General features: G+C 40.1%; 3 protein-coding genes across 4 annotated transcripts; 1 reads left to right on the top strand and 2 right to left on the bottom strand.

Annotated features, from left to right (window-relative positions):
- The first annotated feature begins 524 nt into the window (after positions 1-524).
- Positions 525-4,702, top strand: LOC147337584 (N-acetyllactosaminide beta-1,3-N-acetylglucosaminyltransferase 2). Its single transcript, XM_086262797.1, has 2 exons — positions 525-754; positions 1,626-4,702. Exon 2 carries the CDS (start codon positions 1,630-1,632, stop codon positions 3,028-3,030), a length of 1,401 nt encoding a protein of 466 aa, XP_086118923.1. The 5' UTR covers positions 525-754; positions 1,626-1,629; the 3' UTR covers positions 3,031-4,702.
- A 3,045-nt stretch (positions 4,703-7,747) lies between these two features.
- On the bottom strand, positions 7,748-13,298 carry eif1ad (eukaryotic translation initiation factor 1A domain containing). Of its 2 annotated transcripts, none has more exons than XM_086306569.1 (5): positions 12,292-13,298; positions 12,077-12,195; positions 9,133-9,241; positions 8,615-8,723; positions 7,748-8,521 (listed from the first exon to the last, which is right to left on the bottom strand). In XM_086306569.1, the coding sequence occupies exons 2-5, from the start codon at positions 12,161-12,163 to the stop codon at positions 8,293-8,295; spliced, it is 534 nt and encodes a 177-aa protein (XP_086162695.1). In that variant the 5' UTR covers positions 12,164-12,195; positions 12,292-13,298; the 3' UTR covers positions 7,748-8,292. The 2 variants fall into 2 exon arrangements, with proteins under 2 accessions (XP_086162695.1, XP_086162689.1); XM_086306563.1 differs by having other exon boundaries at positions 12,412-13,298.
- Positions 13,299-13,445: 147 nt separating this feature from the next.
- Positions 13,446-20,304, bottom strand: ctsf (cathepsin F). The gene is made up of 14 exons (XM_086306523.1): positions 19,912-20,304; positions 19,188-19,298; positions 18,612-18,693; positions 17,913-17,974; positions 17,701-17,773; positions 16,803-16,916; positions 16,539-16,687; positions 16,326-16,422; positions 16,147-16,227; positions 15,903-16,022; positions 15,704-15,768; positions 14,460-14,550; positions 14,291-14,349; positions 13,446-14,058 (listed from the first exon to the last, which is right to left on the bottom strand). The coding sequence occupies exons 1-14, from the start codon at positions 20,158-20,160 to the stop codon at positions 13,984-13,986; spliced, it is 1,428 nt and encodes a 475-aa protein (XP_086162649.1). The 5' UTR covers positions 20,161-20,304; the 3' UTR covers positions 13,446-13,983.

Here is a 20,304-nt window from a genome sequence, read left to right as displayed (position 1 = left end):
GGTAAGATTGGTTGGTGATTGTTGTCTTAGGGTTTTCCCAAACTGATTCACACTTGTTTTCCATGACGACTGTTGTAACACCTTAGTGTCAGGATTGCAGACACACCACATTATTTAAATGCAACCGTTTTTAATCAGAGTTCTTGTCTGACCTGATAGGTGTGCGGATGACAGGAATCTGCCCATGAAAAGATTGCCAGGTGATGAAGTCATAATTAAGCTGCTAACAAAGAAAAGATTAGGTGGAGATGTAGGGCGGCACAGAAGGAAGTTCTGTTTCCAAACTGATGTCTGGTTATTCATGTGCACAAGATGAACTGAATGAACTAGTGAAGTTTCACACCCACACTGATATGTTTTACATAGTATTTTCTCTGTGATTCTGGGGTAGTGACACCAACAGCTGAGTCACTGATAAATGTTATTAGTTTTGTATCGTCTTCATTTCTTATGAAACACATTGATGTGTTTCCCATTGTTTGTGGGTGGAATTTCTCTTCGTTTCACAAGTGGGTGTATCCATGCTGCTCGGCAGAACCCGAAGCAGCCTCCTCAGCCAGAGGGCTCAAAGGAGGAGCTTCAGCTACAGAGGAAACCTTCCTGATAGACTGACTCACTGTATTTTATCTTTAATTCTTGAGTAGAGAGTTTACTCAGACTAAATGAGACAAAACTGTGCTGGACAACGCTCCTCAACTAGATAACAACAACTATGTGATTATTCCGTGAAATAGAAAGCCTTCATTAAAAACAGGTAAGCAAAGAAAACTGCTGACATCAACAGCTTCATTAAACCTTTTAGGGTTGAAGTCATGGTAACCCTAACCTCTATATTTGGGAAGAGACCAAAACAGAGTTTTTATAAAAACTGTGATTTTTTTATGCTTGTTTGTTAAAATTATGATTTTCTTTCTACCCTCAATGGGAAAACAATATAATAAAAGCCAAAAATGACATCTTCTTATTGGCTCGGGTCAGAATAGGAGTTAGAGTTAGGAATAGTGAAGTTTGGGCTGTCACTGATTTAGACCTAAGAAGGTAAGTTTTTTAAAATGACATCATCGTTTCAGTTTCTTGTTAACACAAGGAATTTGTAGACTGCGTTTGTTTATCTGCTAATAAAAATGTGCTTAACTCTTTTTCATACCTCAAAGTGTGACTAAATTTAACTCTAAATAAACGTTCCTTTTGAACTTGTGATAATTATCTGCTAAAAACCACACTACTAAATTTCAATCAAAGCACATGGTTTTTGATTGGTGGAGTCAAGATTGCGCATGGCTTTGAAATGACCAGAAAAAAATTGCTTTGCATCTCAATGCTTACATGCCAAATGAGCCAATTATACTGGCTGTTAATCATGTGATCAAAAAGAACTCAGCTAAAATCTATTTTACGCACTCGTTTGTGAGATCACTGTTACATATGGTCTTAGTTCATCTCTCTTTTGCAAATCTTCCATTTCCTCATGCTTCTTCACTTCATTTCTCTGCGGAGCTTTGCCTCTCGATCCAGATACACATAAATCCGCTATTGTACATTTAATAATTGTTTTATATTTTGAAACTCAGAAATTGTCAGATGTCAGATTTCTTCAGTGTAACTTGGTGTTTGTGTATTTGCAGCTGAATGGCACGGTGTTACTTTCGCTGGCGCAGGGTGTTAATCTGTGTGTGCACGCCGTGCATCTTCCTGGCCCTGCTCTTTGTCTACGTTGGTCTCACGGTGTGTATGAGCATGAGGAGCATGACAGCACCAGCGAGTGAAATCGTGCCGAAGAGTTCTCATTTTGTGGCCAATGGAATTTTAAGAAATAAGATCTTCGTCTCACTCCCTAAAATTTTCTGGGAGAACCAATGTCAGAAAAAGGCTTTTTGGAACCAGCTCCAGCTGGTCGTTGACCGTCAATTTAACCCCATCCTGCACCCCCACGAAGCCAAGGGATTAATGAAGAATATCAGCTTTGATGATTTCCTGCTGAAGAAGAGTTTCTCTGCAGTTCGCAGACTCAACAACATGACATATAATGTTGACGAGCTACCACAACAGGTGCAAGACTTCACCAAGTACATGCAGACAAGAGACTACCCGGTTCTCCTCCAGCCAGGTGGAGAATGTGGAGCTCAGGGAAAAGACGAGCGGGAGGACCCTCTGATTCTCTTCGCCATCAAAACAACACTGGATAACTTCAACAACCGACAGGCTATTCGGCAGACCTGGGGCCAGGTGGGATGGGTGGCAGGACAGAAGATAAATGGCAGTGGCAGAGATAATGGTGGAGCCTATGTCCGCAGGGTATTCCTGCTGGGCAAGCAAAACACCAAAGAACCGGGTGTGGATGTGTCTGCGTTACTCAAGTTGGAGAGTATGCTCTATGGAGATATTCTGCAGTGGGACTTTGAGGATACATTTTTCAATCTCACCTTGAAGGATGTGCTCTTCTGGAGCTGGTTCTCACACTCTTGCAAGCAGACCCACTTTGTCTTCAAAGGAGATGATGACATCTTTGTCAACACACCAAAACTGATAACCTACCTCCAGATCCAGATGGAGAAGCCGCATGTGAAGAAGAACATGCACAACTTCGTGTTTGGGGACGTCATAGGAGCAGCTTCACCCAACCGAGTCAACATCTCAAAGTACTTTATCCCACACAGCTTCTACAAAGGGTTATACCCCGCGTATGCAGGCGGGGGAGGGTTGGTGTACTCGGGTCAGTTGACCAGACGTCTGCACTTAATTTCTAAAAGAGTTCACCTGTTCCCCATCGATGATGTGTACGTAGGGATGTGCATGGTTCGGCTCAATGCCTTCCCCACGCACAACCACGCCTTCCTCATGTTTGACTTCCCCAAAAATGAAGGGAAAGACCCGTGTTCTTACCACACCATCTTAGTGATCCACAAGCGAAGCCCCAAACAGGTGGTGAAACTTTGGGCTGACTTGAAAGAGACACAGGCACAATGTCGACATGTGCCTCTGAGAGTTGAACAGAAGGAGAAAAACAATATAACCCCCAGCACTTTGTAGCCACCTTGAAATGCCTCTGGGCAAGCTATACGGGCAGATATGTTGTTTAAGTTCAGTGGTCACTGAGACATAAAAACTGCATATAAAGAATAACAGGATTGCAGTAAAGGTTAAGTGGAAAAAGTACAGGCTTGGAAATGTAAAGGAACTCCTTTAAGGAAAATTCTAATAACCATTTTTGTAAAAAGGCATCCGAACCTTGTCCTACATTAATATAATATAAAACAATATTAGTACATGAGAAGGCTGTTACAGGAAAAATGATTCTATGTTTCTTTACCTTCTTTTAAATGTGCAAGCATGCCCTTTTGTCTATGGTTAGATTAGTTTAGAATTATCTTTTTAGACTTTCTCAGCAAAGACATACTGTTTTGGGACATATTGTTTTCGATTGTTTTATCTCTCACAGCTTTCTCCCAGCTCTCTGCTGACGAGACTAGCGCCACATATGGAGTTGTTTATTTTATCTGTTTTGTATTTTCTTATCCTGTTCTCACTGTCTTTCCTATAAAAAGTGCCCAGCCTCTGTACACGTTGTGAGTTGTTCTGAACAGCTTACCCGTGTGCACGTTAAAGCATAAAAAGTGATCTTGTCTCATTGTGTCTTTATTTCTCCTGGGTCTTTTACAGAGTTTTCCCCCAACAAAGGCAAATACTATTCCAATCTAAATTCTAATTCCCATGACAGCTTCATTCTGTTGTTTTTAAAAATAACCATTTTGTTGCCTACATTGTAGAGGGTGACTTTGCCTCCACACCTAAACAGTAAAATGGGACACTCAGGAGTAACCGTAATTTATGTGTAGTGGCTCAGCATAGGGAAAAGAATCACAAGTCTGTAATTTCTAATGTGAGCTCCAGTAGGTTTTCTTCATGTATAGACTGTGATCAGCTGACCTGCCACTCTTTGTGGATTTACACAACCGGATTCAACAAGATGTAAACAGTTTCACAAGCTATCTTCACTGATGTCTATCCTCTACACTAAAGTTAGAATTCGGTTAATTATTCCAAGTGTCATTAGGCTAACTTCAAATTAAGTACTTGCTACACTTGATGTAACCTAACACTGACCATGAGCACCTGCAGGCCCTTCGCACCAGTCCAACAAAGAGCTTTACAGCGGTCCCTTGTTTATCACGGGAGTTACTTTCTAAAAATAACCCGTGATAGGTGAAATCCACGAAGTAGCAAACTTTTTTTTTTACAATTAGTATAGATGTTTTAAGGCTGTAAAACCCCTCCCTACACAGTTTATACACTTTTCTCAGACAGGCATGGACATTTTCACACTTTTCTCTCTAGTTTAAACACTCTCAAAGTTCAAACCTTCGTAGAAAAATAAGTCCAGTATCATAGAATGAAACCAAAGATCAAACCCTGTTTTCAGGTCCAGAACACGGGATTTTGTTTCGCTAAATGTGCCTCATAATCCAAAAAATACGGTAACTTCTACCTTCCTTTAGCATGTCCAGAAGTCCAACATTTTGTGCGATGGTTAGCAATAGCATCGTCCTCTGCCTTTGGGTGCTACCGCAGGTGCGTTTGATGGTGTAAAACGTTTCGTTGACATTGTTGTGTTTGTTGGGGAGAAAACTTACAAACATATAGTCACTGTGTCTACTATTTATTTTTTCACTTCATAAGTCTATGTTCCTCACTTATATTTAAAACACTGAATAATGTGAATGACTAGCACTTTAATAATAATTTGCAAAGCATTACATTATTTTTAAATATCTTTTTTCATTTCTTTCATGCTCCTGTTTGTACTATGAAATTAAAATACCTTGCAGACTGGTTTGTTAAACTTTGACTATCCTTGCTTACTTTAAGCATGCAATAATGCAAAGTTTGAATGCCTGCAAAATGGATATAGTAGGAAGTATGAGGGAATGAGGTGGGGTCATTGTCTCACAAACAGCACTGTATAAAACAAAAACTACACACAATATTCGAAGCACATAGTGCACTGTGGGAATTTACGACTGTGCGTAAATCCCCCCTAATATTGGTATGAACCAGCTCAGACGGGGCTGCATCAAGACACGAGGACTAAACCCCAATTCAACCAGAACCCAGAACTGATCCGGAGTTAAAACAGGACTACAACAGTTCAAAATCAGGACTATTTAGGATTTAACCAAGACAGAACCAGAATCAGAACTAAATGAGCACTAAAATCATCACAGACCTGCACTACACTTATTTTTTAATTCTACCAAAGTCCACTATGTAGATTCACAAAAGTTTATATAATTATTTAGCCTTGTTGTACAAACAAGTCTGCATAACTTAATAAATATAGAATTTGAAAAATAACAAACCTAAAAAGAAACACTAGGTACGAGATACATGAGGACCTATGATACGGTGATACTTTTGGTAAACGACCATTTGACTAACATGTGTGTCTCACCTGCTCTTGTTCCATCTCTGTGCTGTCCTCATTCTCTCTCTCCCTCTCTGTTTCTCTCTCTCCCTCTTTGTGCTGAAAATCAAGCCAAACACCAACATCATCAAATATACAGTTGAAACCAGATATTTACAAACTCTTCAGATAAAAACAGAAACACTTTTTTAATTGTAACATCAAATCAGACTAAATGTTTATTTTTTTTTAGATTGATAAACATAAAAAACACATTTGTTAACTTTAAGAGTAAAGAGAGAAACTATCTGTATTTCTATATGGCACCAAATTGTATTCAAAATTAAGCCACACTTATGGAGCTCCACAGTTCTTTTCCTGGTCTTTTGTTGACATCTCTTGATTTTCCCATTTTAAAGAAACAGGCTCTGTGTTTTGCCTTATATGCATCCACAGCTGTGCCACCAATTTACTCACATGGACTCTACTAACCTATCAGAAGCTTCTTCAGCTCAGGATGGAATCGTCTGGAGTTTTCTTATTAATTAACAATAAACTTAGTGTATATGTACTCCTAAATTTAATGAAAGTGATAAAAAATAGACAGATCTCTGTCTCTCTTTATTCTGACATTTAACTAATTCAAAAGATATTTCAACATTTATTTATCCAAAACAAAACAAGTTTACTCTAAATTGATGTTGTACAGTAAAAAAATGTTCGTGGCTCAAGGGGTTGGGAAGCGCATCTGTAACCGGAAGGTTGCCGGTTCAATCCCCAGGCTCTCTGTCCTGGTCGCTGTGTCCTTGGGCAAGACACTTTACCCTACCGCCTACTGGTGTTGGCCAGAGGGGCCGATGGTGCGATATGGCAGCCTCGCTTCTGTCAGTCTGCCCCAGGGCAGCTGTGGCTACAACTGTAGCTTGCCTCCACCAGTGTGTGAATGTGAGAGTGAAAGAATAGTGGCCTTGAAAAGCGCTATATAAATCCAATCTGTTATTATTATTATTATTATTAATCTTTCAGTCATTTCTAACCCCCCCAATCCCACATGCATACTACCCTTTAGGGCTAAGCCCCGGGTGTATCAAATGTCTGCCTCCGCCTCTGGAGCTGATGCTAAATGCTATCATGCTGTCAGTAATTTCTGAACAGCTAGATGAAGTACATGAGAGTACCTACCTGCCCCTGAACCTGGTTTTGCCAGAGGTGTCTCCCAGGAACACTTCCCTTGTGCTTTAGGAAATCAGTTTTTTCCTATTTCTGTTTTTTTTTTTTTTCCTATTTCCGTTGTGTTTTGTGTGCTTTTGCAGCATTTTTCTTATTGCTGGTGTTTTCTTAAGTTGCAGTCCATTCGGCCTCTCAGGGCCACCGTACCATATAAATAAAACTGAATTGAATTGAATGAGTTAAACAAGACAACAGGTATTCGAGTTTCAGGTTACAGCAGCTGAGCTAGTTTTGCAGTGCCAAGGCTCAAAACAAACCAAACAAATGTGATATCTGTTTTATTGTAATATATATCTGGATTTTCATGTCTGAGTTCATAAATGATCAAGACTGAAACAATCTCATCCCATTACAAGTGGAATTAAAATCCAACTGATAGTGGACTACAGTATTAAACTTTAGGCGATAAATAAGAGATTGGCATTCATCCAAACACTGAGGCTAAAGGCGTCAGGCAAAGGTGGAGTTGGTTGGTGTTTCCCGTCCTTGACAGGGAGGAAAAACAGGTCTGTTCTCCTCCAGTTTTGTGCACTGTCACAAAGTGGAGCGTTAAATCCAATAAAGCTCCTTCAGCAGTTCGTGTGTATGACCGCAGTGTTTAATTCATGTATAGATTAGTGCGCAGTGTTTCACTACATGTATTATTTGATATAATTATTGTAGGATACATTTCAGGTATTCATGGGCTTTTGAAAAAACTGAGTGTACATTCTTATTTAAAATTATTTTTGTCAAAATACGACATAGATGCTTTCATTGTGCAGTTACTCAGTGAGAGCAAAATTGTAATGACAGGAATCATCTCTCTTCTGTTCAATGTCATGTGAGTTATGACGAAGTTTTCTCACACCTTGGGGGAAGAAATGAGTCAGCCAAAAAGGCGTGGGACTGGTTCCGCTTGCAGTAGGAATTTTCTGTGCGCTGACGACACTGTAATGTAATTTCTGAGAATCCATATATTGTAGTTTTTTTTCCAGATATGCTAGTGTGACATCTACACAACCTTTTCCGGAGGAGATGGCTGCTTGACTGCGTAATAATGAAATGCATTCAGGATTAAGTCTTGAATCCGGCAAGATGGAGACATGCACAGGAAGATATCGAGTCAGTGTGACATAAGCATACTCTGCTTGGGATTTATTCCATTTCAAAAGCTTTTCAGTCATTTCACAAATTAACTTTTGCTGCTGGATAAGATGAAAATAAAACAGCTTTCATTTGTAACTCAAGCTGATACAATAATTTTTAGAACCATATCCAGCACCAATAGGACATTTGGATTTTCTTTGGCAGCAAAATTAAACAGGTTTCTACGGAAAAGGTTGCATAAATTTAACGTCATCGTACAAATATACTGTGTGCCCTTTTATATAAGGTACCAGTGATGTGCAATGGACCTATCATCAGAAAAAAACACTAGAAATGTATCCCATGTTAAATTTCAGATACATTTTAATCTCACAGATTTGTAAAACAAGCAGGAATTACTAAATACATTGAATGAGCCCAGCCATTCAGTACATGAACTGCAGAGGGCGCTGTTGCAGGTGGACCATTGCTTCAGATCATCATAGCGTCAGTCAGTGATGACAGCAATACAGGGGAGCATGCTGTCGCATCTGTTTCACAACTCCTGATTGTCCGTGTCCTCAGTGCTGCTGCTATGAGGCATTTTCCCTCCTTTTCTCTTTGTCCTGATCCCTGTCCTCATCCTCTTCGCTATCGTCCTCCTCCTCCTCACTTTCACTGTACTGATAGTTACAGCGGTTAGTGTTTACAAAGAGGTCGCTATCGTCATCTTCAGAATCGCTAGCATCCTCGTCCTCGTCCTTTTCCAGCTTTTTCTTTGTCTTATCCTGCGTCGAATGCTCGTCCATAAAGCCCTCTGGCCTGGAGACAAGAAAAAAATGTAAAAAGTGCAAAACATGTGACAAATGAGGCTGATCGAGGAACGTAAAGGTTGTGCAGTGTGTTCCCACCTACCAGAGGTTCTGTTTTTGTAGGTATTGAATGTGATCCTTGTAGAGAATAAAGCTGATCTCTGCCTTCACCTTCTCTCCTTCTTCAATAGGATCCACAATCACATAGTCACCTTTGGAGTGAGAAGATGAAATTTAAATGAATGAACATAAATGGGGGTCTTATTTAGACCAGTACTAGCTAGCGGGAGATCACATTACTAACTTATATGTTTGCACTACGATATATATTATTCTTTTGTTTTGAAAAGGCAATGAACACCATGACAACGAGGTTCACTGTACTGTATACATTATGGATGTGCAGCTGATAAGTCTCCAGCAAGTAAGGTGCAGTGAAATATCAAAAGTGTAAACTAACTAGTAAGCCCACAAAAAGCACCCCAATTTTGTTGTGGGCAGCAGCACACACGGTGCAGCATGAACGTCTGTGCCACAAGCCACTAAATAATATTTGCCACCAGCTGTCACTGGATTATTACTCAAACTTTTAAACACGTAACTTCCCTTTCCATTGCTTACCTCTCTTGATCCAGATGTTCTTGCGGAACTTGGTGGGCATGCTCACCAAGAAGGTCTCACCCTGAGCTGTTACAGCATCATGTAGGTTGTTACCACGGCTCCCAGTTACCTGTAAAAGTGAAGAAGCAGAGGAAACATGGAATCAGAAAAATACACTCAACAGCCACTTTATGAGGTGCACTTGTTCAACTGCTTGTTAATGTAAAATGTTGCAGAGGATGGTCAATGGACTTAGGTGTGTGAAAATGGTCAAGACAACCTGCGGAAGTTAAAACTGAGCATCAGAATGGGGGAGAAGGGCGATTTAAGTGACACTGAATGTGGCATGGTTGTTGGTGTCAGCAAGCTGGTCTAAATATTTTCAGAAACTGCTGATGTGAGACACAATTATCGCTACAATTTACAGAGAATAGTTAAATATCCACTCGTTACAACCACAATGTGCAGAAGAGCATCTCTGAACACAGAGCATATCAAACCTTGTTGTAAAGGGACTACAGCCGCAGAAGACCACACTGGGTCAGGTGTCAGCTAAGAACAGGAAACTGAGGCTATAATTTGCACAGGCTCACCAAAACTGGACAATTCAGTTCAATTTTATTTACATTAAATAACAACAAATCACAAGGAAAGTCACCTCAAGGTGCCATATATTGTAAGGTAGAGACCCTACAATAATAGAGAGAAAAGAATCAAATGACCCCCTTTGAGCAAGCACCAGTAGAACCAGGCTCAGGGAGGAGCAGCCATCTGCTGCAATCGGGGGCAAGGGGAGGCAGAAAGAGAAAAAGACACTGGGGAAGAGATCAAGAGAATAGTAATAACTAATGATTCACTGGTGGTGTATAAACACAGTGGGTGAAAACACTGAGTGAGGAAGAAACACTTTGAAGCCCCTGGAGGCCTAGATCTATTGCAGTCACCTGATTCAGCCCTAACTATATCTATATATGAAAAGGAAAGCTTTAATGCTAGTCTTAAAAGTAGAGAGGGCATCTTTCTCCTGAATCCAAACTGGAAACTGATTCCACGGAAGAGGAGCCTGAAAGCTGAAGGCTCTCCCTGCCATTGCACTTTTAAATACCTGCACTGAAACAGGAAAAATCCACTTGTTAGCGTTAATGTTTGGGTTTGAGCAGGGCACCACAGTGTAAATAAGCCTTTCTACAAGTGGTGTTACATGTCCACTTTAAGGCAGCTCTGGAGTTAAATGGGGGTCTTACCTGTACTTCCAATCTGTACCTACAGCGGGGAAAATAAGTATTTGACACATCAGCATTTTTATCAGTAAGGGGATTTCCAAGTGGACTATTGACACAACATTTCCACCAGATGTTGCCATCAAGCCAAATATTGACGTCATACAAACAAATCAGAACATATAAGTATACAAGTTAAACCACAATAAATAAAGTGAAATGACACAGGGAATAAGTATTGAATACATGGAGATAACAAGGGGCAAAATGACATAGAAAGCCAGGAGATCACCTGAAATCTGTCAGTATTGATAGAGAAATCCTGTCCCCTATCAGTACTAATTGATATCAGCTGCTTTAGTCCTAATTGATGGCCTATAAAGGCTCCTCATTACCCAGAAGGCACACAGGAAAGACTTCATGATGGGTAAAAGCAAAGAACTCTCTCAAGATCTTCGTAATCTTATTGTTGAAAAGCATTTTGATGGGAATGGTTATAGGTGCATTTCCAGAATGCTGAATGTTCCTGTGAGCACTGTGGGGGCCATTATCCGGAAATGGAAAGTGCATCAGTTCACCATAAACCTGCCACGATCAGGTGCTCCACGCAAGATCCCTGTCCGAGGAGTCCAAAGAATAATCAGGAGGGTTCTCCAAGAGCCAAGAACCACTCGGACAGAACTTCAGGAAGACCTTGCATCAGCAGGTACTGTTGTTTCAAAGAAAACTATAAGCAATGCACTGAACCGCCATGGCATCCATGCACGCTCACCACGCAAGACTCCATTGCTGAACAAAAAGCATGTCAAGGCTCGGTTAAACTTTGCGCAACAGCATTTGGAGAAGCCTGTGGATTATTGGATGACTATAGTATGGTCAGATGAAAGCAAAATTGAACTTTTTGGCAGTCATTCTACACACCATGTTTGGAGAAGAAATGGCACTGCTCACCACCCCAAGAACACCATACCAACAGTCAAGTTTGGGGGTGGAAGCATCATGGTCTGGGGCTGCTTTTCAGCAAGGGGTACTGGCAGACTTCATATTATTGAAGGCAGGATGAATGGAGAGATGTACCGGGACATTCTGGATAAAAATCTGCTGCCATCTACCAGGAAGCTAAAAATGAAAAGAGGGTGGACATTTCAGCAAGACAATGATCCCAAACACAAGGCCAAGGAAACAATGAAGTGGTTTCAAAGAAAGAAAATCAAGTTGCTTGAATGGCCCAGTCAATCACCTGACCTAAATCCCATAGAAAATCTATGGAGAGAACTGAAGATTAAAGTTCATAAAAGAGGCCCAAGGAACCTTCAAGATTTAAAGACCGTTTGTGTGGAAGAATGGGCCAGAATCACTCCTGAGCAATGCAGACGACTGGTCTATCCATACAAGAGGCGTCTAGAAGCTGTAATCACCAACAAAGGCTTTTCTACAAAGTATTGAATAAAGTGTGTTCAATACTTATTCCCTGTGTCATTTCACTTTATTTATTATGGTTTAACTTGTATACTTATATGTTCTGATTTGATTGTATGACTTCAATATTTGGCTTGATGGCAACATCTGGTGGAAATGTTGTGTCAATAGTCCACTTGGAAATCCCCTTACTGATAAAAATGCTGATGTGTCAAATACTTATTTTCCCCGCTGTAAGTACACAAGTATCCAGTGTATGCTGCTGATTACTAAAATGTGAATGTTGTAGTATGTAGGAAATACAGGGAATTTTATACAAAGTTTACCTTTACGATCTGCTGGTTTTCTGTGGGTGTGACAAAGTCTCCAAGAACCTCCTTGACAACGTGTTTGCGTTTAGTGGCCTGTGACATTATAACCGACAGCCTTCACGTTCTTTCGCCAGCTGAGAAAGAAAGAGTGGGTCGAAAGTTCTAGTTAACTAAAGACACATTTAAAGGCTAGACCTTTCTTTATAAACGTCTATAAACTTTCTGTGTACCTTAATAATTTAAACTTCCTCTGCCAATTTTCTTCTAAACAGTAAGTAGTTGCTTACGAATAATAACTTAGCGGAAAAGGCTAACATTAGCTGTCTCCACATTAGCAGGTTAAATACTACCTTGAAAGAAAGAAAGACAGGAGTGGCTGTTTGTCTTTTTGACGCAGAATCTGTCTCCGAGCAGCAGGTATACGTTCGTGTACAAAAAGAACCTGAAATATTCAGTCAAAAAAAAAAAATGGAATGACATGCGTTCTTGTTTTCAGTCCACAGTGCGGGGAAAGACAGGGAACGTTACACTTCCGATGTCAAGTGGGGTATATTTTCAAAATAAAAGTTCCATACGTGTAAAATGTTCATTTTATCGCTAAAAGCCCTTTTAATGACTGGTTAAAATGTGACTAAATTTATGTAAATGAACTTCAGGATTCATTGTAATTCACCGTAAGATTATATCACTAACTTACGACGATTTTTGTTTCTTATTTTAGAAGCTACTGCTAAAGACCAGCTGTTCCGTTACCTTCCCTTGGCATTGTGGGAAAATGAGGTTGTTTTGATTAAAGGAACATTCAAGAACACGAACGTTGTTGCTCCTCTATCGTTCAAAGTGTTTTCCTACATTGTGTTTGTCCTGCTTCTTCCCAACATACCGTTTAAAATCATAAACAGGTTAAAATGTTTTCTCCCTTTATAGGCCGCTGTAGTTATTTGAAGTTAATTTTGCCTTATGGTTAAAGTTATTATATATGCACTAAATAAATTATAAAAAGTAATGCTTTAATTGTACTGTCAACCAGTTTATAGTTTCAGTGCACATGAAAAACTTTATAATAAAATAGGGCAGCACAGTGGTGTGGTGGTTAGCACTGCTGCAAGAAGGTTCTGGGTTTGAACCCATCATTTTCTTCTTGAGCATCTGTGGGTTCTCCAGCTTCCTCCCACAGTCCAGAGACATGCACTTGGGTGAATCAGTGATTCTAAATTTCCAGTGAAAGGTTGCCTGTCTCTCTGTGTTACCCCTGTGACAGACTGTCCAGGGTTTACCTCATTTCTCCCCCATGGCAGCTGGGATAGGCTCCAGCGTACCCCAGTGACCCTGAATTGGATAAGCAGAAGAAAATGGATAGGTAGATCATAAAATAACAAACAACTAGATTTCACACTTTTTTTTTAATTCAACTCCCATCATTCATTTCTCACTGTTATACAGCTATTATTGCAATTACATTGCACTAAACTGAGTTTGTGCAGTAAATCACTTCAGAATCAAAGCCTTGTTTTTCAAAAACTCTTTGAAGCACATACCATCAGCTCACCACTATGAGCATGGGCTCTGTTACTGTAAGTAAAGATGACTTATAAGCTGTTACCTTAAACACATTAATTATTTTAACCAAGCTTCAGGACTAACAGAAAAAGCAGATGTAATCTTGATTTAAAATTACTGGAAAGTTTCAGTATCACATCAAAGCTAGCTTTATTAGAGCTGGTAAAACACTGGTTTGGTCTAACGGAGAAGAAACATCAGCAGGACTTCACATGTGTGCGTGTTGAGCTCTTGTGCATTCTGGATAAGTGATGATGGTGTGTGTGTGTGTGTGTGTGAGAGAGTGTGTGTGTGTGTGTGTGTGTGTGTGTGTGTGTGTGTGTGTGTGTGTGTGTGTGTGTGTGTGTGTGTGTGTTAGGGGTTCAGTTGACTACAGCAGATGAGCACATCTTGTTGATCCCACATGCATTGGAGCCCCTGTAGAGGTTGTAGTAACCCTGTGTGAAGGAGAAAAAACAAATTAACACTCACTCCCTCACAGCTGTACATGAACAGAACTCATTTTTTCATTATGCTATGAAACAACAGTCAGCTTTGTAAAGCCTAGTGCACGGATCAGCACTTCTATTATGAAAACGGTGCTTTATGTCGGTGATCCTCAGTCATGTAGTTGGTTTCAAATGAAAGATTTTTAGAATGATAAGTGTTCTAAAGGTCGTGCTGTCTCACCTGCTCTCCATAATCCTCCCCCCAGCTGTTTTTGATGGCCCAGAAGGGAATACCTTTACCTGAGAACACAGGGGGGAAACATTGTTGACAAACGAGGCAAAAAGATGTGTCTATGCTTTCCAGAAACTGGGCAAATATTTAAGACAAAAAAACAAAACAAAAAAATTACGTTCTCCGTATCCCACCAACAGCACAGCGTGGTCGATCATCCAGGGGTTGCAGAAAATCTTCAGAGGGTGAGATATGCCCTTCCTGTAAAACTGGAGGGAATGAAATGATATTCAAGATAATGTAAGAATAACATGTATCTTAAGATTATTATCTTTATTATCGTTTATGTCCAGTTTAGATGAATGAATGAATGAATGAATGAAACAGCTTTTTTTATTTGTCACTAGCAGGTTGTCCTGCAGCGAGATGGAAACACCCCCGACCTTACACTCATAACACAAACATCACACGGGGTTACAAGTCGGAGATCGGTAGCGTTACAGAAAAACACTGAAATGTACACAACAACGGGAAGGTACAAGAGGAAAAAAAGAGACCTCCACTCATGCTGTGCTTCCATGGTAGGAAGCTATTATTGCTATTATTTGGGCAGGAAATATGTCACTCCTGATATGATACAGTAACAATACACTGCCCATGATACTATACACATGCAAGAAAATGATCTACATACGACTTTGCTGTTTGATAAGCACCACCACCAAGTACTGACTCTGATAAGTCAAACTGGTGGGGGTTAGGAATGTTTTAATAAATCAGTAACATATAAACCAACATTACACAAGAAGGCAACGTGACATATTCTATTGATATTTTTATTCCACTCCTAGTTGACACCTCCACTGAGGAGCTGATGTTCGTTTCATTCTGGTAAAACTTTGTAGGCTTGTAGAGTGGGGTCACATTAATTTAAAACTCAGTTTCTGATTGCCATTGTTAATAATGACAATGTATTTTTATACTCTTATATAAGACAATAGAATGATAAATGGGGATTCTAACTATCACAGTATGTTTGCATCTAAATATCACATCACATTTGACCTCTGACCTCACTTTTACATTTCCATCTTAATTTCAAGCTGACCCCAAAACATCTTTAAAGAGAGGATTGTTAGAGACTGAGCTGTTTAGTTAGTCACAAATATACTTCAGTAATATTGAATAATAAGCTCAAGTTATTCGTGTCCAGTTGTTTACAAATCAGTACTTATTATTTATCACATACTCACTGATACCCTTCTCTGATTTTGACTACACTATAAACTTCTTCAAGTACCTCTAAAAAACAAAGAAAACAAAAAGAATTCATCCTCTTAAAAATAAACACTGCGCAACGACTGAGCTGCTTTGCTTCTTGTTGTTTTGAGGAGTGATTTAACTTCTTAAAAAACCTCCTACCTGCATTGCAAAAGCATTCAGAGCAACAGAGACTGGCCCATTCTCAGCCAGCCAAGCAGCAATCTCTGAGAAGGAAAAAATACAAAAATAAATCAAAATGAGTCAATTCAACAACCCTTAGTTTCAAACAGACTCACTACAGTTAGAATAAGATAAAAATCATGGACATGTCCATGCAGTTAAACCACTGTGTGCTCACCCTTCTCCTCTTTGGGCAGCTCCACGGAGCTGTTGATGTAGGCGGCCACCTTCCCGGTGGTGAAGTCACACCTCTGCTTGTGCCCGGTGTAGGAGTAGTCACTTTCAGTCTCCAGACCCCCTTAACCACACGAGGGGCAAAGATTATAAGAAAGCACTTTAAGGAAAAATCTGCTTGTGTTATCAGTAAAAACATCTCTCTGCTTTTACTTATTGCTAAACACAGAATAAAATCTTAGTTCTACCCAGCTTCTCAATAGCTTCATAAGCATTTGATGGAAGCCCGCCTCTGCACGCTTGGTCCAGCCTGTCACAGTCAACCAGCTCTGTGAAGAACAAATCAGTACTCAAGCATGTCAAGACTTTATGCTGGATTTGAAAACCCCTGATTAATTCTATCATCTGTGCTACTTTTCTGTGTCACCTTGTTCGGAAAGTGACAGCAACGTTCCATTTTTCAGGAACCACTGGCCTTCAATGTTGCCTATGACAGAAAATGCCCAGCAAGATCCACACATTCCCTGCAGGAGAAAAAAACGCACCCTAATAAGCATAAAGTGGGCACGGTGTACAATTTAATCGCTACCAACAAGCTCTTTAGGGTGACCGCCCCATAATGAACTCTGTTTGTTGGCACCTGGTTCTTAACAGGACTGACAGCTCCATGATCCCTCCAATCCCAGCTGTCAGGCGAGGGGCCTTTGGCGGGAGTAGCTGGTTTCATTGGTTGATGGAGAGTCCATTGACTCAGCAGTGGGTTTAAGTATGTAGAGCGAAACTCCTCCTCTGGAGAAAAGCAGAAGGATATTTCACTTTGTTTTCTTAAGCTGAAGCAACACGTGGAAAGCAGAAGAGGCGTTCTCTCATTAGAAACTGTGGACGTGCATTCACAGTTACGTACCGGTGAGGTCGCTGAACTTGGTGACTCCATACTCAGCTGAACCTTGATCCAAAGCCTGGAGCTTCTCAGCAGTCTTCAGGTTCTCGTGGAAGATGCGCAAACGGCGGTCCACTTCTGCAAGGTGAAGGGTCAAAAGCACATATTCATAAAAGATTCTGCTTAAAAGCCTTTCATTTTTTTCATTTTCAGTTGAATTTAATTTTGTTTCTAAAGTGCGAACAAGAGAAGAGACATATCAGATGTTTAACCTGAGACATTAAATATTTCACTTTGAATTTGATGGCACCAATATGTGTCAAAAAAGTTGGGACAGAGTAAAAAAATAAAGACTGGAAAAGTAATTGGTACTAAAAGAAAACAGTTGGCGATACATTTTGCAAGTTGCAAGTAATTGGGTTAACTGGGAACAGGTGAGTAACATGACTGGGTATAAAAAGAGCATCTTAGAGAGACGGAGGTTCACCAATCAGCAAAAAACTACATCTACAAATTGTGGAAAAATATCAGAATGTTCCCTAACAAAAAAATGTGAAGACTGTGAATATCTGATGATCTAAGGGACAGGATATCAAACGATTTAAAGAATCTGGAGAAATCTCTGAGCACAAAGGACAAGACCAAAAATAGCATTGGATGCCTGTGATTTTTAGTCCTGAGGCAGCACTGCACTAAAAACAGACATGATGATTCTATCATGGAAATCACTGCGCGGGCTCAGGCTCACTTCCTGCAATCACTGTCTGTGAACACAGTCCACTGTGCCAGCTGCAAATGCAGGCTAAAGCGCTATCATGAAAAAAGAATGTGAACATTATGAAAACATGTTCAAAAACCTGCAGCTCTGACAGGAATGTGACACAATGTCCATACGTGGTATGAATGAGATTCAGTCACTCACCCTCCTGACTGCTGTAGACTTTATTGTACTTAGTCATGAACTCTTTAAACCGGCCCAGCAGCTCCACCGACTCCTAATGCAAACACACACACAGAATCAACGACAGAAAGCCTCGATCTCAAATCTAAATCGATTAGAACAGTTTAAACAAACAAGCAGACAGGCAGATAAAACCACAGGCCTGTAGCTGTAGAGCCTGACATTAATTTTACCTCCAGAGGCTGGCTGGTGGATGGATCCTCTACCTTGTTGCTCTCTTCTACTTCAAATTCAACTGATAAGAGAAATGAAACACAGGAAGACAATGGGAAGTGTGAGTATTTAACACTTAAATCAGTCAGTCAAACTGTCATGCAGGTTGCTGCAATTCACAATTTTCACGGACGATTTTCAAGCTGATAAATATGACAGAAAGAAACAACAAAAATACAAAAAACAACATAAAATCAACATATTTGCAACATCAAATGCAAAAATGTCAATTTCTCCTTTGTTCAACCTTCCACCTCATTTATCTCTTTGTAAAACAAGCATGTAAAAAAAAATCTCATGGCCTGACTGGCTGATGTGGGTTGCTAGGAAAGTTCACTGACAATCAGTAGAAATAAATGCATTTTAAAAGGAGTTTTCTCTATATGTGGTCAGAAATATCATGATTAAGTTATTATCATAGAACAGAAATGCTGAACTCTTTTATTGTGTTTTTTTGGGGGTAAAAAAGGTCTAAAAAATACTTGTTGATGTGTTTTTGGATGATAAGATAATCAGTGTATTTTTAACAGCACTGTAAGAGAAGACCAAGTGAGCCGCAACTATGGTGTTCAGCTATAAATGTCTACCATATGACTTCCATAATGGGTGGTTGTGAATCTTAAATGTTGGATGATGAGTCTGTTTGGCTGCTGACTGACCTTTGGGCTGGCACTTCTGTTTGAGCAAGGTTGACGCCCCCTGCCAAGGGATGTCCCACACCTCGAAGACGCAGACTTCTGTCTGAGACATAAAAACAAAAATAAATTAGAGGAAAAGCGATAACAGCTGTTATGTGTAGGTTTGGGTCTCTTGTAAAAAGCCCCATTTATAGATTTACTTATAACTTAGATATTTTTAGTTGGGAAGAAAACAGGAACAAAGAAAAAAAAAGAGTCAATACTGTAAATGAATGCAAGCGTGAATGAGGCATAAGAGAGATCACTCCAAGTCAAGGTTGAGTCACAAGATCAAAACCAGCAAAACTGGCGCAATAAAAAAAATCAATACACAGCTGGACACACACACACACACACACACACACACACACACACACAGAGCTTTTTTTCTCTTAAATATAAACTCATATAACACATTCTCTCTGCTTCTTAATTTTTATCACAAGAGCTATCTCTCTCTCTCTCTCTCTCTCTCTCTCTCTCTCTCTCTCTCACACTCACACACACACACACACACACACACACACGCACACACGCACACACACACACACAACCTACCTTGAGTTGATTTAACTCGGGATAGAAGTCACATGTCCTGAGCATGGTGGACTTCTTACATTGAGTGTTACTCAGCTCCACTGTTAAAGTGTAACGGATCCCTTTAACCAGCTGGAATACAGATGAACACACAAACATTCGGACATTTTTAATTTAAAGACACAAAATCTTGGTATAAATAAAGATTTTTATTTAGACGTGGTATAAAATATAATGCGTGTTATTGTTTTATGGGCGCTCGTTATGCTCCAAACAAGCCACACTGCGGAGACATTGTTAATTTAAAGTCAAGGACATAACTTCCGGCTGCAATAAACCGCGCATAAAATCTTATCTTGAACGCTTGAGAATAAAAATAGGTAAAATAAAATAATAAATGCTGTTCTCCAAGTTGAAACCTCTTGAAATTTTTAAATAAATAGGAATACATGTTTGTTTGTTTTTTGTTTAAGCATAATCTAATCCCTTGCTGACCAGCGCAGCAAAGACGTTTACGCTATTACTTTGAAGGTACGTCGCCCCTTTTTCCGGCCTGTGTTTAGCTAAAATGACGACCCTCCAGCAGCGCACTTGTTTACAAAAAACCGAGCATACACAACGCTTATTACAATGAGATAAATCGACAAACAATACTTTAACCGTTCTTTGCAAGTCCACTAGAAGACCAAAATATGTTGAATAAATATTATGAAATCAGAAGGAAAGCCACCAATAATAATTATACCTGTTTGTTGGCAGAGATGACCCGGCTGACTCTGCGGAGATGCATCGCATTGGAGACCCGGTTGTATCGCTCCTCTGCAAAGGCCAGAGCCTTCTTAAGACCCGGGTCGGACTCGTGGACCCGGATAGAAGAGCCGGGGGGCCCTAAGAGAGGCCGGTCGAGGTCCTCACCGAGTCCGACAACCGAGCCCAGCAAAACGGCCAGGGACAGCCACTGGATTAGCGGGCAACAGCGCAATATGACCACCATGTTGGCCCCGGGTGTTGTCACCGATTGAAAGGACCGATGTCCAGTCTGCGCTCACTTAAATAACAGCCGTGTTTGTTTTCTTCACACAAAAATCGATTTTCAGTTAAGCAGCGATTATACAAGAGGCTATTACCAAACAAATCT

The sequence above is a fragment of the Aulonocara sp. 'chitande type north' Nkhata Bay genome, linkage group LG2, assembly GCF_057382095.1.
Source record: "Aulonocara sp. 'chitande type north' Nkhata Bay isolate Kocher_YH1m ecotype deep benthic linkage group LG2, A_spYH_male_GT1.1, whole genome shotgun sequence".
Taxonomy (NCBI): domain Eukaryota; kingdom Metazoa; phylum Chordata; class Actinopteri; order Cichliformes; family Cichlidae; genus Aulonocara; species Aulonocara sp. 'chitande type north' Nkhata Bay.
This window is presented reverse-complemented; position numbering and strand designations above follow the sequence as displayed.

Excerpts from the sequence above, each read along its gene's own strand:
- LOC147337584 (XM_086262797.1), top strand. The coding sequence starts at position 1,630 with ATGGCACGGTGTTACTTTCGCTGGCGCAGGGTGTTAATCTGTGTGTGC.
- eif1ad (XM_086306569.1), bottom strand. The coding sequence starts at position 12,163 with ATGTCACAGGCCACTAAACGCAAACACGTTGTCAAGGAGGTTCTTGGA. Across the intron at positions 9,242-12,076 it reads AAAACCAGCAGATCGTAAAG|GTAACTGGGAGCCGTGGTAA; the intron begins GTAAACTTTGTA and ends TCACTTTTACAG. Across the intron at positions 8,522-8,614 it reads CTACAAAAACAGAACCTCTG|GCCAGAGGGCTTTATGGACG; the intron begins GTAGGTGGGAAC and ends TCTTGTCTCCAG.
- ctsf (XM_086306523.1), bottom strand. The coding sequence starts at position 20,160 with ATGGTGGTCATATTGCGCTGTTGCCCGCTAATCCAGTGGCTGTCCCTG. Across the intron at positions 16,688-16,802 it reads CAAGTTCAGCGACCTCACCG|AGGAGGAGTTTCGCTCTACA; the intron begins GTACGTAACTGT and ends GCTTTTCTCCAG. Across the intron at positions 16,228-16,325 it reads GCTGTCACTTTCCGAACAAG|AGCTGGTTGACTGTGACAGG; the intron begins GTGACACAGAAA and ends TGTTCTTCACAG.